The sequence below is a fragment of the Nicotiana tomentosiformis genome, chromosome 3, assembly GCF_000390325.3.
Source record: "Nicotiana tomentosiformis chromosome 3, ASM39032v3, whole genome shotgun sequence".
NCBI classification, from domain to species: domain Eukaryota; kingdom Viridiplantae; phylum Streptophyta; class Magnoliopsida; order Solanales; family Solanaceae; genus Nicotiana; species Nicotiana tomentosiformis.
In genome coordinates this window covers 63,495,632-63,517,520 of record NC_090814.1, presented here as the reverse complement: position 1 = coordinate 63,517,520, position 21,889 = coordinate 63,495,632, and the positions used below count along the sequence as shown (strand labels likewise).

Here is a 21,889-nt window from a genome sequence, read left to right as displayed (position 1 = left end):
AGACTATAAATGATCTTCATGCGGATTTGGCCAAGGCTCGTGAGGAAGAGGCCGAGCTAGATAAACAGGTGAGCATCCTTTTGATAGAGTACGGATTCGACCCAACTGTGGAGGTTAACACTTCGTTATCTCATCTGCAACAAAAGTTTGAAAAGATCGGGTTGCTTCGGGGAGAAGTCGATCAGGTCAAGGTCGAGTGTGATCGGTGGAAGGAGACCATAGACCGCCTGGCTGCAGAAAAAGAAGCTACATTGCCAAACTATTATCGGTCGAGGTACAACTTCGGGGCGTCAAATAGAAAAGTTCGGCCCAAGCCAAGAGGATCGAGGAGCTCAAAACCGGGCTTGCTAAGGACAAGGCGGAGATCGAGAGGACAAAAGTCATGGCAGACAAGTCCTAACTATTATCGTCCGCGGTCCAACTTCGGGGCGTCAAACAGAAAAGTTCGGCCCAAGCCAAGAGGATCGAGGAGCTCGAAACCGGGCTTGCCACTATTGGCAACGACGCCAAAATTTGATCACGCCCAACTATGCCTTATAAAAAGGACTAAGCGGTCGTTGCAAATATAATCCGGTTTACAAGTCCAGAGTCGAATCCCACAGAGAACTAAGGCTTAGCCACAGCTGTTCAATATTGCAAAGAAACACAAGTTCAAATAATTTTCTAGTTATAAAGATTTGATTCTTATTTCTACTATTTAACTAGCAAATATTATAAAGCAGTAAAATTATCAACTAACATGGATGAAATTATAGACAAGACTAAGGAGGTCTAGATTTATGATTTTCCCAATTGTCGGAATCCTTTCCGCTACGTTTCCTATAAATTTGCCTAAGTCATCTCTACCGATCATGAGCACTCTAACTGTCGTAACTCTCTCTCGAGTAATTACCACAATTTACTATACATATTCTCTCGAATTACGCTAGCTGGCATTAAGTACAACTCACTCAGATCGCACCAAGGTTTTATTATCCCTAATCCTGCCTTTAAACCTCCGTATTAATCCCTCATATACATTTAGGAGTGATGTTGTTCAACAACTACCTAAATATGCACTCTCTCCCGAGTAATACATACTAAATAGGCACAGCTAATTGAGGGCCCTTCAATCAACCACAAGAATAATATAGTTGAACAAATAGAGAAAATACTACGGCAAATTTATATTAACGTAACAAGAAAATCATCCAGGTTCCATCAAAATCCTAGATAAAAAAATTACCTATTCATAATCATAGTAACAATATCCCAAATATTTTGCATAATTAAAATACAGAGTAAAGATGAAAAGATGTAGAAATTGATGATTCTCACTCCTAAGGGGTGATTCCACCAGCTCTTCTTGCCTCTGGCTGCAAAACTTACCTCCAAGTGGTGTTTTAGGTCTATTTATATGTGTAGAAGAAACCCTAAACATGTAGGCCCGGTCCTATTCAAACCCGGAACGAATTAAGTCTTCAAAACTCGGATTGGACCTGGCCTCAGGCCTGCCATCGTCAGCCTAACACCTGAAATTTGGCTGGCCTCGCCAGGCTAAAGCCTGGTTCAGCCTGGCCTTAGGCTGGCCTCACCAGGCTAAAGCCTGGTCCAGCCTGGCCTTAGGTTGGCCTCGCCAGGCTAAAGTCTGGTCCAGCCTGGCCTTTGGCTGGCCTCGCCAGATCTCTCCTTTTCATTGTTCTCGAGCACACTTTCAACGTTTAAGTATCCCTTTTGCTCTACTTTTATCTCCAATTCACCTACACATAAAATAGACTTCATTATGTACAAATAAAGTGTAATTTATCATTAAAGCATGTAAAATGCAAGGCACATAATGTACGAAACTATGGAATTATAGCCACCTATCACTAAGGCCAAGGCAGAGATCGAGAGGACAAAAGTCATGGCAGACAAGTCCATTGCTATGTACCGGGCCAATGTTGAGGCTACTCAGATGCAGCTAAGGGAGGCTTTTGACCTAGAGCAATGGATTATAGACTCGCCAAAGTGCTAATCCCGGAGGGAGACCCTCGAGGAAATCCATACTCGAGGTTTTGACCTCTCCGAGGAGATAGCACGAGCCAAGGTGCTTGAGGCTAAAGCCAGGCAGCTTGCCTCCTTCGACGACGAAGATGATGATGAAGAAGGCAGTCGAGGCGGATCCAATGAGGGGCCTGAAGTAGAAGTTGCTCCCGAAGAAGAGGTCGAAGGCCGGCCATAGTTAGTACTTAGTTTCCTTTTTTGCAAGGCCTTGATCGGTCTCTTTTACATACCCTTTTTTATTAATATATAATAGAAAAAATTCTTTTGAATGCCTTCTCAGTTTTATGCTCAAAACGTGTTTTGTGCTTTTGCCTTGTGAAAATTTTGTTGTTGCAACCTCTGTAATCGAGCGAATACTAGTTAGAACTTAGAACAAAACCCGTAGGTTTTTTAGACACGCAAGGGTGAGTCCCCGAGTTCAATAATATGTTAAAGATTTTGGATAGCTTGATCGACGCCATGACCGCATTGTTTTTATAACTAAGTTCGAGTATGTTTTGAACTTAGAATAGAATAAACCCTTAGTTTTTTTATCAAATAATGGGTAATTTTCGAATCTTGTAGTAACATACCCATATTGGTCCTTAGGCTTAATAGTTGAGTGAGTGATTGCTCGAACTCCAATTCGAAGTATTGTAGCCCGTAGGCTTTTATGGTCGAGTGAGCGATTGTTCGAACTCGAAGTAAGATAGCTCTTAGGCTTAATAGTCGAGTGAGTGATTATAAGATATCCCTTAGGCTCAATAGTCGAGTGAGTAATTGCTCGAACTCGAAGTAAGATAACCCTTAGGCTTAATAGTAGAGTGAGTGAGTGCTCGAACTCGAAGTATTGTAGCCCGTAGGCTTTATGGTCGAGTGAGTGATTGCTCGAACTCAAAGTAAGATAGCCCTTAGGCTTAATAGTCGAGTGAGTGATTGCTCGAACTCAAACTCGAAGTATTGTAGCCTGTAGGATTTTATGGTCGAGTGAGTGATTGCTCGAACTCAAAATAAGATAGTCATTAGGCTCAATAGTCGAGTGAGTGATTGCTCGAAGTCGAAGTAAGATAGCCCTTAGGCTTAATAGTCGAGTGAGTGACTGATCGAACTCGAAGTAAGATAGCCCTTAGGCTTAATAGCTGAGTGAGTGATTGCTCGAACTCAAACTCGAAGTATTGTAGCCCGTAGGCTTTTGGTCGAGTGAGTGATTGCTCGAACTCGAAGTGAGATAGCCCTTAGGCTCAATAGTCGAGTGGGTGATTGCTCGAACTCAAAGTATTGTAGCCCGTAGGCTTTATGGTCGAGTGAGTGATTGCTCGTACTCGATGTAAGATAGCCCTTAGGCTTAATAGTCGAGTGAGTGATTGCTCGAATTCGAACTCGAAGTATTGTATCCCGTAGGCTTTATGGTGTAAGTTTTTCAAAACTCCTTCGGTAGTGGTCGGCCCTTTAGCCTGTTTGAATCATGAAGCAGAACGAACATTTCAAAATATGAGTTATCGGTAAAGGGGCCATTATACATGTGTTCGTATTTTGTGCCAGGGCTCGAATAACACTATGCGGGCATGGTTCGTTTTAACCATTTGGCCCTTACACTTTTCCCTATCGAGACCCTGTTTGACATGACTTTGGTATGAAATAACTTTCTTGTATCGAACTCGATCTATTCGATGGTAAAAGCCTCCCAGTATTCGAGGTTGATTGTAAAGAAGCCTTGGATACTATTGAATTGTCCTCATGTAGCACATAGTTGTTGTCTCATTAAGAAACTTGCCGGAAAAACTCAGTTGGGATAAAAACCAATCTAAGGGAAAAAGAGTGCAACGCGTACTTTAAAACCTAAGGTCTCAATGTCTTTGGTCGAACTCCTGCAATGAGTTAGTGTCGAATATATATAGACGAAAGAGGGGAGAAAATCATACGTTAACAATAATAACGTTTGAGAAGTGATATGTTCCAGTTGTTTGGTAATGGTTTGCCATCCATCGTTCCGGGTTTATAAGACCCTCCTCCGACTATATCGAGGACTTGATAAGGTCCTTCCCAATTCGGGCCGAGCTTTCCTTCATTAGGATCTCGAGTGTTGGCGGTGACCTTCCTTAGGACTAAGTTCCCAATCCTGAAATGGCGGAGGTTGGTTCTTCTATTGTAGTACCTTTCGATTCGTTGCTTTTGCGCAGCCATTCAAACAAGTTTCATTTCTCGTTTTTCATCTAATAATTTGAGGCTAGTACTCATAGCCTCGTGGTTTGATCCCTCTGATGTATGTCGAAACCTTGCGCTGGGTTCTCCGACTGGAATTAATGCTTTGGAACCATACACTAAGGAAAACGGAGTTACCCCCGTACTGGACTTCGATGTTGTTCTATATGCCCAAAGGACTTCGAGAAGAATTTCTCTCCATTTCCCTTTAGCTTCGTTCAACCTTTTCTTCAGGTTTTGGATGATAGTCTTGTTTATCGATTCGGCTTGTCCGTTCCCACTGGGGTGATATGGTGTTGACAAAATCCTTTATATTTTATAGTCTTCGAGAAATTTTGTCACTTTACTACTGATAAATTGCTTACCATTGGCACATACTATTTTTGCGGGTATCCCAAATCGACACACGATGTGATCCCAGATGAAGTCTATAACCTCATTTTCTCTCACTTTCTCGAACGCCCGTGCTTCAACCCATTTAGAGAAATATTCAGTCATAAAAAAATGAATTTAGCTTTACCTGGGGCCGATGGTAGAGGGCCGACGATATCCATCACCCATTTCATGAATGGCCATGGGGATAGGACTGAATGAAGTTGTTCTCTGGGCTGATGGATCATCGGTGCAAATCTTTGGCATTTATCACATTTTCGAACAAACTCCTTAGTGTCTTTTTCCATGCTATCCCAGTAGTATCCTGCTCTAATGATTTTGTGAATTAGTGATTCGGCGCCATAGTGGTTCCCACAAGTGCCTTCTTGTACCTCTCGTAAAATATAATCGGTGTCTCCTGGTCCTAAACATACTGCTAATGGTCCATTGAATGTCCTTCTGTATAATGTTCCATCTTCAGCCAACATGAATCGAGCAACTTTGGTTTGTAGGGTCCTCGATTCTTTAGGGTTCGATGGGAGTTTTCCGTTCTTCAAATATTCAATATACTTATTCCTCCAATCCCAGGTTAAGCTTGTAGAATTTATCTCGGCATGACCTTCCTCGATTACGGATCCCGAGAGTTGAACGACAGTCCCCGAGTCGATCTCATCTTCCTAGACTAATGACCCCAAACTTGCGAGTGCATCGGCCTCACTGTTTTGTTCTCGAGGCACATGTTGTAAAGTCCATTCCTTGAAATGGTGCAAAGTTACATTTAATTTGTCCAAATACCTTTGCATTCTATCTTCTCGAACTTCGAAGGTTTTGTTTACTTGGTTCACCACTAGTAAAGAGTCACATTTGGCTTCAATGACTTCTGCTCCCAAGCTTTTAGCTAGCTCAAGACATGCAATCATGGCCTCATACTCGGCCTCAATGTTAGTCAACCTAGAAGTTTTGATAGATTGCCTAATAATGCCAACCGTGGGGGGTTTCAAAATGATGCCAAGCCCGGACCCCTTCACATTCGAAGCACCATCTATAAAGAGGATCCAAACCCCCGATGATGTACCCGATTTTATCAAGAGTTCTTTTTCAACTTCGAGTACGAGGGTTGGCGTGAAATCGGCCACGAAATCCGCTAAAATTTAAGACTTGATGGTTGTACGGGGTTGATATTTGATATCGTACCCACTGAGTTTGACAACCCATTTGGCCAATCGGCCCGATAGTTCAGGCTTGTGCAAAATATTACGAAGTGGGTAGGTGGTTAACACACATATGGGGTGACATTGAAAGTATGGTCTTAACTTTCTAGAGGCACTTATCAGTGCAAGTGTCAATTTCTCTAAGTGTGGATATCTAGTTTCTGCTTCTCCTAAACAGGAAACTGCATACCTTGCTCTTCTCGAACTAGTATGCCACTTACCGTGATTTTCGATACCGCCAAGTATAGGTAAAGTTTCTCATCTGCCTTCGGTATGTGAATTAGTGATGGGCTCGACAAGTATCGCTTCAATTCTTCTAATGCCTGTTGGCATTCCGGGGTCCAAGCGAAATTGTTCTTCTTTTTGAGTAAAGAGAAGAATATGTGGCTTCGATTTGATGACCTTGAAATGAATCGGCCTAAGGCGGCTATCCGTCCGATTAGCTTTTGCACGGCTTTTACACTATCCACAATGGTGATGTCTTCGATGGCTTTGATCTTATCGGGGTTGATCTCGATTCCTCGATTCGATACCATGAAGCCAAGGAACTTGCCCAAACCAACCCCGAAAGCACATTTGTCGGGGTTTAGCTTCATGTTGTATTTCCTTAAAATCTCGAACGTCTCCTGCAAATGAGTCAAATGATCCTCTGTGCATAGGGACTTAACTAGCATGTCATCAATATAAACTTCCATTGACTTACCTATTTGTTCTTCGAATATTTTATTTACTAGGCGTTGGTAAGTAGCTCCTGCATTTTTTAGCCCGAAGGACATTACATTATAACAATACGTTCCATACTTGGTGATAAATGAAGTCTTTTCTCGGTCCTCCGGGTTCATTTGAATTTGATTGTACCCGGAATAGGCATCTAGAAAAGTAAGGATCTTGTGGCCGATCGTGGCGTCGATCATGCGATCGATGTTAGGCAGTGAAAAAGAATCTTTGGGGAACGCCTTGTTTAAATCCTTATAATCTACACACATTCTAAGTTTGACCCTTTTTTTAGGGACTACAACTACATTGGCTAACCATTCAAGATATTTTACTTCCCGAATCGACCCTATTTTGAGGAGTTTAATTAACTCGTCCTTTACGAATGCGTGCTTTAACTCGGACTGAGGTCTTCTTTTTTGTTTCACCAGTTTGAACCTAGGGTACAGGCTCAGCCGGTGCGTTGTTATCGACGGTGGGATCCTTGTCATATCTAAATGGGACCAAGCAAAACAATCTATGTTGTCGATAAGAAATTGAATAAGTTTTTCCTTGAGTTCGGGGGTCAATCCCGTTCCCAGGTATACCTTTCTCTCAGATAGATGCTCGATCAATATAACTTGTTCCAGCTCTTCGACCGTTGATTTGGTGGCGTCAGAATCTTCGGGGATGATAAAATCTCGAGGGGCCAGAAAATCTTCCTCCTATTCTTCTATTTCCTGCTTCCCCGATTCGGTCGAGGCTGGCGGCTGTGATTGCTATTTAACTTCTCATTTACCTTTGATGCTTGACCTTTCCGAGGTTGATAGTATTGATATCGACGTTACCTCATCGACCGCAAATATTTCTTTCGCAGCATGTTGCTCCCCGTATACTATTTTTACACCGTCCTATGTCGGGAATTTCATTACTTAGTGGAGAGTCGAAGATACCGCCCTTATATTGTGGATCCAAGGCCTTCCGAGTAGGGCATTGTACCTCATGTAGCCCTCGATTACGTGGAACTTGGTATTTTGGATGGTCCCAATCACATTTATCATTAGAATAATCTCCCCTTTAGTTGTTTTACTGGCCATGTTGAAGCCGTTTAAGACCCGAGCTGCGGACACGACTTTATTTTGCAGACCGAGTTGCTCCACGACCCTCGATCGGATGATATTCGCAGAGCTACCTGGATCCACTAAAACACGCTTTACTTGAACTTTATTTAATAAGATAGAAATTACTAGAGCGTCGTTGTGAGGCTGAGAGATGCCTACGACTTCTTTGTTGTTGAATGATAAAGTGTTTTCGGGCATATAATCTCGGGTTCATTTTTCTCTAGTGACCGGTATCTTTGTGTGTTTGAGTATGGGTTCCTGTGGAGTGTCGACTCCACCGACGATCATATGAATGATATGTTGAGATTTCTCCTGTTCATTTTTCTGTTGGCGTCTCTTTCTCTGAAATGGTTCTTGGCTCGATCGTTGAGGAACTCTCGAAGGTGGCCCTCATTGAATAGATAGGTTACCTCCTCCCTTAATTGACTGCAATCCTCAGTCTTGTGGCCATGTGTTCCATGATATTTGCATATTGAATTTGGGTTTCTTTGGGAAGGATCGGTTTGCATGGGTCTGGGCCACCTAGTATCCTTGATCCTTCCGATTGCCGATACAATGCCCGATGCATTGATACTAAAGTTATATTCCGATAATTGAGGTGCCTCTATAGGATCGACATATTTGTTGAAACCACTTTTGCTCATAAGTCCCCGAGAATTCTGCCCTTGATCACTTCTTCGATTGTTCCGGGCGGAATTGCGTCCTGAACCATCGTTCCTTCGATTTATGATGTATGGTTGATATCGTTCTCTGTTCGACCTTGGATCTCTGTCGATGTCCCTCTGGTTTTTAATAACCGACCTGTTTGAATGTACTGATCTGGAAGGAGCTCCTAATTGGCCGTCTTCGACCCTGATTTTTGACTGATATCGATTGTGCACATCTGCCCAAGTTACAGCTGGATATTCAATCAAATTTTGTTTCAGCCGACGTGATTCTATCGAACATCGCTCGTTCAACCCTTGGGTGAAAGCTTGAACGGCCCAATCGTCTGTGACCGGTGGCAACTCCATGTGTTCCATTTGAAATCGGGACACGAATTCCCTCAGTATTTCATTATCCCTTTGTTTTACTTTGAAGATGTCCAATTTCCTTGTTGCGACTTTTATGGCACCGGTGTCTACCTTTACGAAAGAATCTGCTAGCATGGCAAATAAGTCGATGGAATTCGGTGGCAGATTGTGATACCAAATCATTGCTCCCTTCGAGAGGGTCTCTCTGAATGTTTTCAACAACACAGATTCGATTTCGTCATCTTCTAAATCGTTACCCTTGATGGTACATGTGTAAGAGGTGACATGTTCATTGGCGTTGGTCGTTCCGTTATATTTGGGAATCTCGGGCATATGAAATTTTTTGGGGATTGGTTTTGGGGCTGCACTTGAGGGAAAAGGCTTTTGCACGATTTTTTTGAAATCCAACCCTTTTATCATTGGTGGTACCCCCGGGATCTGATCGACCCTGGAGTTATATGTTTCTACTTTTTTATCGTTTGCTTCAATCTGCTTTGTGAGCTCCTCGAGTATCTTAGCAATTTCGGGAGTAGTCCCCGATTCTTGCTCATTTGACCTCAATATGGCTCGCTCCGTTCTGTGGGCAATTTCTCGAGGTGGACTAGGCTCCGGCCTGCCTGGTACCTGGGTTTGGCTCTGCCACTGAGCTATCACTACCTGTTGGGCTTGCAGCATTTCAAAAATCATACTCAAGCTGACTCCGTTTTCCTCAACGTTATGGGTGTCTCGAGCTGCAGATCGAGTACCACCATGAACGCTATTTTCAGGTTCAGAAAGTTGGTTTGCCTCAAGGGCCATATGCGAATTAACGTCTAGTGGTACTTCGACCCGAGCTTCAGGCAATCCGACTCGAGCTTCCACGGCATCGATAAGCGGCCTTCCGACCCTGGGCGTCAAGTTGTTGGTTTCATCTTGAAGGCCAGCTTCGTTGTCGATAGGTAAAGCCATCAATCGAGGGTTTGCCATTGCTAATCCGAAATCAAAAACATTTTCAAAAGACAAGCGTAAAATGGTGTGTGTTGTAGATTTGTATCAAATAACCACTGTTATCCTTAGCCCCACGGTGGGCGCCAAACTGTTTACCCGGAAAATCGGATAGAGTTAAATTTATATGTAGTTCTAAGGATATGTAGTATAACTTGACACAAATCGTAAAAAGAAATAGAAATATCCAATCTTGACTATAAAGAATGACAGATAAACACAATTGAGAGGAGAAAATGAATGAACAAAATAAGATGAAGTAATAGAGCTCAAAAGGTTAATCTTTCAATATGAGAAAATAGTATTCTTGTTACCATGTGAATGTGTCTTTACAGAAACAACAATCATCTGTAATAGTAGAAGAATCATAATTTAGATATAATAAAAAATACATAGTGGGGAGCCCATGATGAATTAGTCTTTTCCTAATTCCTGCCAGGATTCTCTCCCCTAGTGCGGTTGCAACGACTCTTGTCTGTGAGCTCGATATTGACTCGAGCTCTCGATCTTGACTCGAGCTTGATTCTGACTCGGAGTCCGTTATCGATTCGGGGTCGGTGCCAGTTGGCCTATGAATCTTAAGCTCGATAATTTCGCTTCGCCTCATAGCTCGATTTGGATTTGAGCTCGATAATGATATCGAGCTTGACATTGATCGGTCCTATAACTCGAAGCTTGATGACCTGACTTCGAATCTCAACCTGATATTACGAAGACGCTCTTCGATCAAAGTATTACCATCTCGACCAGTTCGTACGACGGACTAATCGGTTTTGGCCGTATACAATAACTCAAATAATTTTGTTAATAATAATTTAGTAATTTTATTAAAATATATACTCATTGATACGCGTACTCTAAGACTAGTAAGCAGAAAACGACTAAAGGACTTTGGTAAGAATCAAATTAACGAGTTACCACAGACAATAGTTAATGATTTTTTTTTCTTTGTGAATTCATGTGCTAAAGGTGAATATCTTCTTCTTTATGAATTCTAGTAAGCAATCTGTTAACCAAATCACCTTGTAATAACATGTGCTGATATTCTCAGGCAAATGCTTATATGATTCTATAATTAGCAGCTGCAATTAATATTATATTACAATAGCAAATACGTACTACAAAAGAATCAAGGGGCATTTAAAATGCTAGTATTTACTTTCATGGAAGAATTGTGACATAGTGGGAGAAACATATTCCTAATCCAAAAATTTTGAGGAACTAGCTAGTCAGGGAAAAAGAATTTCTACCATTTTGAACCTCAACAAGATTAGCTATAAAAACCGGACTTGCAAATTTGAATCATAGTTAAGAGTCCAATTAATAACCCCAAAGTTCACTGGGTGCAAATCTTTGTCAAGCTCCTCATTATAATAACAAGTTCTCTAGCTAGTCAGGCCGTTGTTCTCTTGTCAAGCATAATCAATGCCCAGTGGCGCTAATCTATGCTTTGTCAGGCTAAGGTTATGGTGCTTCTAAAAGAGAAGAAGGCCATATTTCATGAGATTCTAGTTCTGGCAATTTGCAATTTGGGGTGAACTATTGGGATTCTTCATCACCCATGATTGTCTTCATCCGGCAAAAGTAGTAGATATGAACTCATAACTTTAAAAATATAATGGGTTCAACGCTATAAACCTTAAAAATTGATAACAGGAACTAGAAAGAGCGCTAGACGTGACAGATTAATGCGATTAAATTCTACTCAGCTATTATTTTTTTGGTTACCAGAGCGCAGCATTCTTCCCAATTTGTTCAACCACTAGACTTTCCAATGATCCAATTTAGATTCTCTGATGATCCAAATGCGAGTTAATTAAGCAACCCCAGAGATGCATCTACAACAGGTATTAAGGGATAACAGAGGAATTTTGCTGTGTCTTTTCTCTGGAACTCCGAAATTTTCTTCCAAATTAGTTTTTGAATTTTAGTACTCCCTATATTCCAATTTATTGACTAGACACGGAGTTTAAGAAAAAAAAAATTTTGAAACTTGTGATAAAAAAATATGTCATCAACATTTGTGTCTCATTAACGGTAAAAGGTGAATTTTAAAGTTAAATTGCTTCTAAATAAGTAAGTATCGCATTCTTTTTGGGACAGACTAAAACGAAAAGTATAACACATAAATTGTGACAGAGGTAACAACTAAAACAGGCTGGTTCAGTTTAGGATAAATTTATCCAATTAACAAAGGAAATGGGACATCGAGGTAGACTTAAGATACAAGAGAGCTTTCTATAGTAAATGCACAACAGAGTATTTTAGGCTCAATTAATACTGAGGTAGACTTCATTCAAAAGAGCTTCCTAAAGTAAACAAGAGAGTAATTTGGCTTAATCAAATATGAAAACATTCTTCTTTTCTATTAACTACTCATATGTTTTCTACTTATGCATTGCATAGTAAGAAATCAGATAATACAACCAGAACGATTAAGTCTCAAAACTATAGAAATAATGTCTTAAGCTCCAGAATTACCATGTAAGTATAGTTCTTAATTATAGAATGGCATGTTTCACGTACTTTTAAGAAAAGAATACATGTACTAATAGGACTCCACCGTTTGAGAGTGAAAGGAGCCGGAATACTGATTATGGTTGGTGCAATGTTATGTCTGAAAAGGGGAAGGTATGGCCTATGGAGGAATCTGGGCACTCAATTCACTACACATGATAGCGCACAGAGTAGAACAGCCAACGAAGTAAACAATATTGCAACAAGAATAACAGGATGTATCTTCATGCGCAATATATCATAACCATTAAGGTCCGTCCTGCTTAAATGTGAAGCCATCTCTCAACAAAAAGACAATACTGTTCTATGAAAAGTTGAGGTGAAACACTAGTCCTAGCAACATCCCAAGTCTTCTCGCAGAATCCGCGACCCCTCTCCAATACAGCATCCAGCGCAGCATCAGAAGTCAAGTTAAAAAATCGATAGACCACATAGAAACCAGACATAGCATAGAACTGGCCGAAAGGACTAGGAAGTTTCTCAGCAAGAGCACATGGCTGCAACTCACAGTCAATTCCTGGACTTCGGTCTGACCATTCAGACAAGTTTACTGCAACTTTTGCAAGCGAGTTGCATTGTTCCCGTTTTGGAGCTCCAACAAGCTTAATGGGAACTCCAGGTTTCCCTCCTTTACTTATAACATTTTTTCCAGAAGGATTCCCATCTTCTTGGTGTAGAGACATACAATGAGAACAGATGTATTGCTCCTGGTAACCAGAATGTAGACAGGGATGCTTGATCTCAATGTTCCCACTAGCAAGATCTGCATCAGTGATCTTGGAAAGCCTCTTAAGCGGGTAAACCACAGACTTGCCACAAGTATCATTCAGGCCATAACCCGCTAAGGAGTAAGCAGTGAGATGATGATTAACAGAACCAATGTTCAGCTCTAAGCTAATTTCATCATGAACACTTTCTTTGCTTTCAAAAGTAACTTGAAGTTATGAGCCACCTAAGTCGAGGGCACCAAATGTCCCCTTTTGAGGTTTTGCCCCCAGTACATGAGTATGATAATTCATAGCAATCCATCCATAATAGGCTTCCTTCATGCCAGTGATGTTTTTGACCCATTCTCTCTTGCACAAGAAAGGCGAACTTTTCAGAATAGACCAAGCATTGTTAAGAAGCCATTCTGAGTCAGAATTTGGCAGCCTGCGTACACCAGCTGTTGCAAAAAGAAAGACGGAAGTAGCCTTATATGCATGTTTAGGTATTTGATTCTCCGCCCATCGAATTAGTGGCTTAATTGCTCCTTTCAAGCCAGATATATTGTGCACTAACTTGTCAAATCCAGGTTCTGTCTCCATTCTAGTGTAAGCCCGTCCTCTCTGAGATCTTGAATTTCTCTGGAATCCTTCCGGCAGTGATCTCAATACAATAGGGAGACTGTCATCCTTTTTATGGTTAGGGATGCTTGATATACATAAACACGAGTTCCGGTGCTACCACAATCAAGGACAACATGGAACTTGGACCCTCGATAGAACAAGTTAAAATAACAAAAATGATGCATACAGGAGAAAAGCAAACAACAACAAACAGAGGAATACAAAGACAGCTCGCATCCATTTCTTTCGTGTAGAAGCAACCACTGGTGGTCCCTTCTCCTTGGAAAAACTTGCGCGAGCAGTTTCTCTCTGAAAAAAGTTTGACTTGTTTGCTTTAGTTGAACCACTATATTTCAACGTTAATATCAACATCATCCAGATCATGCCACCGGTACGCAGAATGATCTTGAAGGGAAGAGGACAGTCTCAACTTGTTCTTTTGACCTAAGCTGTAGTTATAAAGTGAAGCAGGGAGAGGTGGCAACCCCGATGATACATTCGGAATACTAGATGTCTTTGTGGATGAGAGACGATCTGTGGCAGCAGAAACAATTGCTGCAAATTTATTGAACACCATATTTGGAGAATTTACTAATTGCAAGCAGAGAAACTGTTCAAGCCACAGTTATCTAGTCTGTACCTCACATCATACTAGAAAAGCTCATTGACCACCAACAAATAAAGACAGTCAATATCATAATCCTAGTACTGGATGTACTAATGACATCATATATTATGAGCAGTGACCTGCAGGGGTTATCACACTGATATTAGCAACATAACAAAAGAAACTGAAATCACTTGAACACAGTGTACTTAAATGGAGAACCAAGGAGCACCAAACACCACAGGTTTTTTCATTTGACGATTAGCTTCAAAAAATGTAAACTTAAATCATTCACAATCAGGCATGGTCCCCATCGCTTTGGTCTAGAGGTAAGAATGCAGTGCATGACATGTAGGTTAGGCGCATGTCATGAGTTCAAATCTTACTACAGACAAAAGCCTGGTATTTAAGTTGAGAAGGTTAGAGGGGCAGACAAAAGCCTGGTATTTAAGTTGAGAAGGTTAGAGGGGCAGCCCCATTATCACCGAGTTTCAAACGGCCACTGGCCCTTAGGAATTTCTCAATAATAAGAAATGCGACAAGTAACATGGCATGTGGATCACATTTTGTAGAGTTTCCATATCCTAAGAAATCAGCAATAGCTCTGGTCTATGGAAATTTGGCAACCTCATTTTCCTAAAAGTTTTCTATAGGAGTATAAATATAATCAATCAGAAAAATGTTTAGAGCCATTTGGATTAGCTGATCGTAAATAGCTGATAAACTTAAAGTGCTAAAAAGCCTTTTTAAGTAATGAAGCTGATTTTTAAAATAAGCATTTACGTATTTGGATAGAAGTGTTGAAACTGATAATAAGCAGTTGATACATTTGATAAAAAGTGTTGATAAGCTATTCTTTTGTTAAAATGACTAAAATTCTTTTCGAACTTTTTTTCAAAACATTATAAATTAAAAAAGTTCTTTGTAAAAAAAAGAATTAACAATGAATATGAAATGAAGAGAAAGCCATGAAATCTATTTTTGGAAAAGTAGTTTGTGAATTAGAAAATATTATTAAGGATAAACTAGTAAGAACCCGTTTGGATTAGCTAATTGTAAATAGTTGATAAACTTAAAATGCTGGAAAAAAAATTTTAAGTGCCGAAGTTGATTTTTAAAATAAGCATTTACGTATTTGGATAGAAGTGCTAAAACTGGCAATGAGCAGTTGATGTATTTGATAAAAAGTGCTGATAAACTATTCTTTTGTTAAAATGACTAAAATACTCTTCGAACTTTTTTACAAAAGATTATAAATTAAAAAATTTCTTTGTAAAAAAAAAAAGAATTAATAACGAATATGAAATGAAGAGAAAGCCAGGAAATCTATTTTGGGAAAAGTATTTTGTGAATTAGAAAATATTATTAAGGATAAACTATAAAAGTATTGGTCAAACTAAAAGTACTTATAAGCTGAAAAGTCATAAGTTGAGAGTGATCAACTTATGACTTATGTCTGATTTTAACTTATAAGCACTTAGGGTGTTTACCAAACGCGTAGATAAGTCAAAAGGTGCTTATAAGCCGGTTTGACCAGCTTATAAGCTTAGCCAAACACCATCTGAAAGTATTGGTCAAACTAAAAGTGTTTATAAGCCGAAAAGCCATAAGTTGGGGGTGACCAACTTATGACTTATGACTGATTTTAACTTATAAACACTTTGCTTATAAGCACTTTGGGTGTTTACCAAACGTGTAGATAAACCAAAAGGTGCTTATAAACCGATTTGACTCGCTAATACAAACACCTTCTTAGAAGGCATACATCTTCTAAGAAGGCTCCTGAGAAGAGGAAAAGTCCAACCTTGCCCTTAGAACACTTCGAAGCTGCTCAATTTTACTCTCCCTTACACTTTTGGTCCATTCATACCTTTGCCATTAAAGGGTGACAGGCAAAAATGACATATCTTCCTTAAGGTGGAGGTAATATTAGATCAAAATTCAATCGGAGGGCAAAGTTGCTCAATTTCAGATATTACAGGGCAAATTTGACCCACCACACGTTAGGAAAGCATAAACTAAAATTACGACTCGTACTTACTGAGCACAGTTTCAACTTGCAAGTATGGAATATTTTATATATAAAAATAAAATATATTATACCATAGCAATTCTATAATGTCTTTCCAACTTCTGTGATCGTCTTACAAAATCAAATTTTGTATGCATTAACAATAGCAGCAAAATGAGGAAATAGTAGAGTTGCAGCATTAAATAAGTCTTGAAGTTTGCAGATCTTCAAGAATAAATACACAGCCACATTGATCGTGAAAACTTAAGATCCTAAATCCATCATACAATAGACTATTATTCAGAGGCGGACCTACACCAGTGTCACGTGAAATATATTTCTTGGCCCCTTCATTAACGAAATTACGCCTAGAGCAATGGTCCGCCTCTTAGCATAAGCTCTCCTCCTTGTCATAAATTCTACAATTTGTTTTTAAAGTTTCTTTTACTTCTTATAACTGGAATTATATACTACTACTAATTTATAATTTTTTATTTCACCTTTTCTCAATTCAATTATATTTTAATTTTTTTAATAGTTATAAATAATAGTCAATACCCCAATCAAAAGCCCCAATCAAAAATCAAAGCTCGCCTCCCGTTAACTCATCCCTCAGCCTCAGGCCGTCACTTCTCACTTCAAAATAGAGAACCCTTCTTCCTCAATCTCAATTTCTCTCATTGCTTTGAAAAAGTAGCAGGCATCAAATCTCTAGTTAGTATTTCTCTTGCTTTGAAACTTATTTTTTATTTATAAATTATAAGAGCATGAAGAACTGGAGATGGATGTTATATAATTTTATTTAGATTTAAAATTTTTGGTTCAAGAATGACGAATCGCCAGTAAAGGCATTCTTGGTAAACCCCAAATCTATTATTCAAATGATTTTGTTTAGGTTGAGCTTCTATTTTCTCTAAAATTTAGTGGTCTCTTAATTTTTTTTTGTTTAACTTTAAGAGGACGCTCCAAATATTTTAAGAATGGTTGTTTAAGAATGGATGTCTTCATGTTTTTCAATTTATGTTTAAGTTTTTTATTCTTGATATACAAAAAGAAGTCAATTAAGTATTTTGAGAAGCACTAATTTCAATTATATTGTGCTAGCAACCAACACTATATTTAAAGGTCAGTGAAGATATCAAGTATTAAAATATAATTAAATTATGCAACATAGTCAGAATTTACAAGTAAATGTTAGTAGAGTTGTAGTATTAGTATTCAATAAGTTGTAGTATTTATTTTATTCTTGATTAAAGGGGTGTGATTGCTCTATTTATATTGTGTTTGTTTGTATTCTTGATAGACTCTTATAAAGGAAAGGTTGCAACAAATGAGAGATGAAGGATGGAAATCATTAATGGATGAAGTCTCTTTGTTTTGTGCTAAACATGACATTTTGGTGCCCAATATGGAAGAATTCTATATTCCTGGAAAGTCGAAGCGTAGGCCTTCTAGTGTTACTTATTCACATCACTTACGTGTTGAGCTTTTTTATACAATGATTGATTTGCAACTTCAGGAGCTTCGCAGTCGTTTTGATGTTGTTAGTGGTAACTTGCTTCTTGGTATGGCTAGCTTGAATCCGGCTAATTCGTTTGCTAATTTTGATAAGGAAAGAATAATGACATTGGCCAAGTATTATCCAGATGATTTTGGTGAATTGAAGTTTCGAGATCTTAGTCACCAACTTGACACTTTCATATTGCACATGAAGCACGGTGACCCTAGATTCTCGGATTTGAAAGGAATTGGTGATTTGGCAAAAGCGTTGGTTAAAGAAAATCTTGTGGAGACATATTCACTTGTTTATTTACTTGTAAAATTGACTCTAAATTTACATATCGCGACTGCAACGGTAGAAAGAGCATTCTCATCCATGAATTACATCAAAGATGAATTGCGTTAGTATTGGTGATGCATTTTTAAAATGATTGTTTAGTTTATTACTTTGAAAAAGAAGTATTTGCAAATATAAGCAATGATGCTATTATTGACCGTTTTCAGAGTATGAGAATGCGTCGAGTTCAAGTATAAGTGGATGATGTACTTTTGTTATATTAGTATCAATTAAAGATATTCTATAATATTGAAGTTTGTATTTTGATTTAAGTTGTGCCTTCTTTAGTTCTCTTTTTGGAATAACAGTAGATTACTGTTTGTATGTCGTGAATTGCTATTAAGGCCACTAAGCTTGTTTTACATTTTAAAGTTTATTCCAGTTTAGTTCATGTGTGCGCAAGGATGTGCAAGAATTTGTTTTTTGGAATACTTATTTTAAAATTTGTGTTCGTAGGTCAATTTGGGAGTATAATGAAGTTGAAGTTTGTGTTCACGGGTCAATTGGGGAGTCTGATGAAATCAAAGAGTAAGCTCTTTTTACTTTATTGTAGTTTTTTGCTTAGAAAGTTTATATTATATAGTGGATTATGCTGCTTATTTACTGGTCTATCCTAGAGTTTATATGTATTCTTTTACTAGCTAATAAAGTTTTGGGTAATTCACTCTAATGATAATGGTGCCCTGTCATACTCAAATCCTGGGTCCGTCTCTGATTATTATTGGTAATGCAGATAAAAAATGAGGTTTGGTTATTGAACACAACCAAACACTACCTAACAGTTATGCCGTATTGAACCACTCCACCACCTTCGTCCGCCTCGCTCCCTTTCTCTACTCAAAAGTTGCAAGTTTAAAACGTTTTTAGTCCGGTTTTCAGGGGGCTTTTTTCTATTTTTCCTAAAATCTTATAATCACCAATAGACGGCGTACTCGAAGTAGCGTAAAAAGGTTACAAAATTCTTTGAGAATGTATTAAAATGACATAATATATTTTTTTTATTTGGATAGATATGCTGAAATTGATAATAGTATTTGATAAAAAAATTGTTAATAACCAATTTTTCATAAAATGACAAATATATCTTTAGCTTACTTAGGAGTTCTATTTTTTATTTCTGATTAGGAGTTCTAATTTGGAAAGGGTATTTTGATAATTAAAACATTATTAGAATTAAATGTAATAGACTTGATCAAACAAAAGATGTTACGAAACGTTTCGTAACTTCAACTTTTTAATTTTATTAGTATCATTTTTAACTTTAAATGCTCAGCGCCTATGTAACATTGAGCCAGCATTTTGTGTTGGGCAACAATGTCGTTTTCGGATGTAATTGGCAAATAAGAATGCGTGATGCGTTTAAAACTAGGGAGTTTACAGTTCGGGCAAAGTGTTATGGCACAATGTCTCACAAATATATGAAAACTGGTATTCTCTTGAGCACGGCTGATGTGATAGCTTCTTTGTGGGGGCACGCCTTATATAAAAGAAGTGTTACTTTCCATTTGCCTTAAAAAGAAATGGAAAAAGATGACTTTCCAACATGAAGCTCGAGGGGGCTCTATACCCGGTTTTAGAGTTACAATTGAACTTATACCCACTTTGCAAAGAAAATGCAAGTATACTCACTTTACGATCAATTTCAGACTTAGAGTAAGGTGATTGCCTACGCGTCTAGACAGCTGAAAGTGCATGAGAGCAACTATCCTGTCCACGACCTCGAGTTAGCAGCTATTGTTCATGCCTTGAAGATCTGGCGGCACTGTTTGTACGGTGTCCCTTGTGAAGTCTATACTGACCACCGGAGTCTACGACATCTGTTCAAACAGAAGGATCTTAATGTCACGACCCAAAACTAACCCCTGTCGTAATGGCGCCTATCGTGGAACTAGGCAAGCCGACTCATTTCCAAAACAAAACGATATTTTCATTTCAAAGATAATTTCAAGGTTATTTAACATAAAACCTCCACTTAAAGAGTTCAAATCAAAGAAAAACAGAAGTGCGGAAAAGAGGGGAAAAAAAAAAACCGACATCGGGGTGTCACTAGTCATGAGCATATACTACAATCTATCTAACAATATCAAGGCTAACTCAGCCCGAAAAATAGCTAAATACAACTAGAGGAAGATAAGAGGGAGAAGAGCAGGGGCTGCGATCGCCAAACAACTATCTTGCTATCTCCAAGAAAATCTGCAACCAGAACACTCAATAACCGCTACCGTGTCCAGCTACACCTGGATCTGCACACAAGGTGCAGGGAGTAACGTGAGTACACCAACTCAGTAAGTAACAACAATAAATAAAGATTGAGCAGTAGTGACGAGCAATAAAGCATATAACGTTCATATCAGGAAATCTCAGTAAAATATCACATGCTCATAAAAAAAATTAGGATTTGAATCAAACATCTCGTTTAAACCCAGTTCCAATAAAAATTATTTTAAAGACATTTTTCCAACAGTTTTTCAAACAAAGGCTCAATGCAAAGGTGAGCAAAAATGATAAAATCATAAACAGCCCATTGGGCAAACCTCACAGTCACTCGTGCCACTCGGGCATACCTCACAATCACTCTTGCCACTCGGGCATACCTTACAATCACTTTTGCCACTCGGGCATACCTCACAATCACTCTTGCCTCCCAGTCACTCAGCACTCGGCACTCGCACTCAGTAGGTACCTGCGCTCATTGGGGGTGTGTACAGACTCCGAAGGGGCTCCTTCAGCCCAAGCGCTATAATCTGCACAGACAACTCACATGCGATAATAATAAAGTATGATGCAGGCGGGCAGCCCCGATCTACACTCATCCTCACCAATTAGGCCCTCGGTCTCACTCAGTCACAAGTATGCTGCAGGCGGGCAGCCCCGATCCACACTCATCCTCACAAATCAAGCCACTCGGGCATTTCAGTAAAATAGGGCATTCGGCCCAAAATATTTATATGCATCAAAATAGAGTCATAAAATTGAGTTATGCAGTAAACAAGTATAAACATGACTGAGTATAGATTTTCAATCGAAAACAGTGAGAGGATGATACGAAACAGCCCCTAAGGGTCCAAACAGCATTGGCGCAAGGCCCAAACATGGCATTCAGCCCAATTTACAAAAAATCTTTCTAAATCATATAAGTATCAATGGTTTCAACAAAGTATGCAACTTTACAGTTGCTACGAGGCGGACCAAGTCATAAATCCCCAACAGTGCACGCCCACACGGCCGTCACCTAGCATGTGCGTCACTAAAAATAGTAGAATGATACAAAATCTGGGGTTTCATACCCTCGGGACTAGATTTACAATCGTTACTTACCTCAAACCAGTCAAATCTCTACCCCGCAATACTCTTGCCTCTAGACTCTGCCTCCAAATGCTCCAAATCTATTCACAATCAGTATAATACCATCAATATACGCTAAAGGAATGAATTCCACAAGAAAAGCTTCAAAATTAGACCAAAACCCGAAATTGACTCAAAAATTGCTTGTGGGGCCCACGTCTCAGAACCCAACAAAAGTTATAAAATTCAAAAGCCCATCCAACCACGAGTCTACCCATACCAAGTTTACCAAAATCCGACCTCAACTCGACCCTCAAATTTACAAATCTTATTTCCAAATTTCTAAGTTTCAATCTCTGATTTACACCTCAAAATCATGTAATCTAGTCGGATTACTCGATGATAATTCAATATTATGGAGTAAAAATGAACACAAGGGACTTACCTCAAGTTTTTCTTGAAAATATATCAAAGATCGCCTCTCCCCAAGCTCCAATTTGTCAAAAATGGCAAATGGGACGAAGTCCCTATTTTTATAATTCTGGCCAGACATCCTCGGTTCTGACTCGATCTTGGCCTTCGATCGAAGTCATCGATCCTGGTCCTCGGTCCTGCCCCTCGATCCTGGTTCTCGATCATGCCTTCGATCGTGGCCTCGAATCTGGGCTCGATCATGGCTTCGATCGTGGCCCTCGACCTGAGCT

The 21,889-nt window shown here is 39.2% G+C and overlaps 1 protein-coding gene and 1 pseudogene across 1 annotated transcript; one reads left to right on the top strand and one right to left on the bottom strand.

Annotated features, from left to right (window-relative positions):
• Window positions 1-12,048: 12,048 nt before the first annotated feature.
• Window positions 12,049-14,235, bottom strand: LOC104106479 (probable apyrase 7; annotated as a pseudogene).
• A 3,158-nt stretch (window positions 14,236-17,393) lies between these two features.
• On the top strand, window positions 17,394-17,969 carry LOC104106480 (uncharacterized). Its single transcript, XM_009615029.2, has one exon. It carries the CDS (start codon window positions 17,394-17,396, stop codon window positions 17,967-17,969), a length of 576 nt encoding a protein of 191 aa, XP_009613324.2.
• The last annotated feature ends 3,920 nt before the right edge of the window (window positions 17,970-21,889 follow it).

Coding starts and splice junctions, on each gene's coding strand:
- LOC104106480 (XM_009615029.2), top strand. CDS start 17,394: ATGAGAGATGAAGGATGGAAATCATTAATGGATGAAGTCTCTTTGTTT.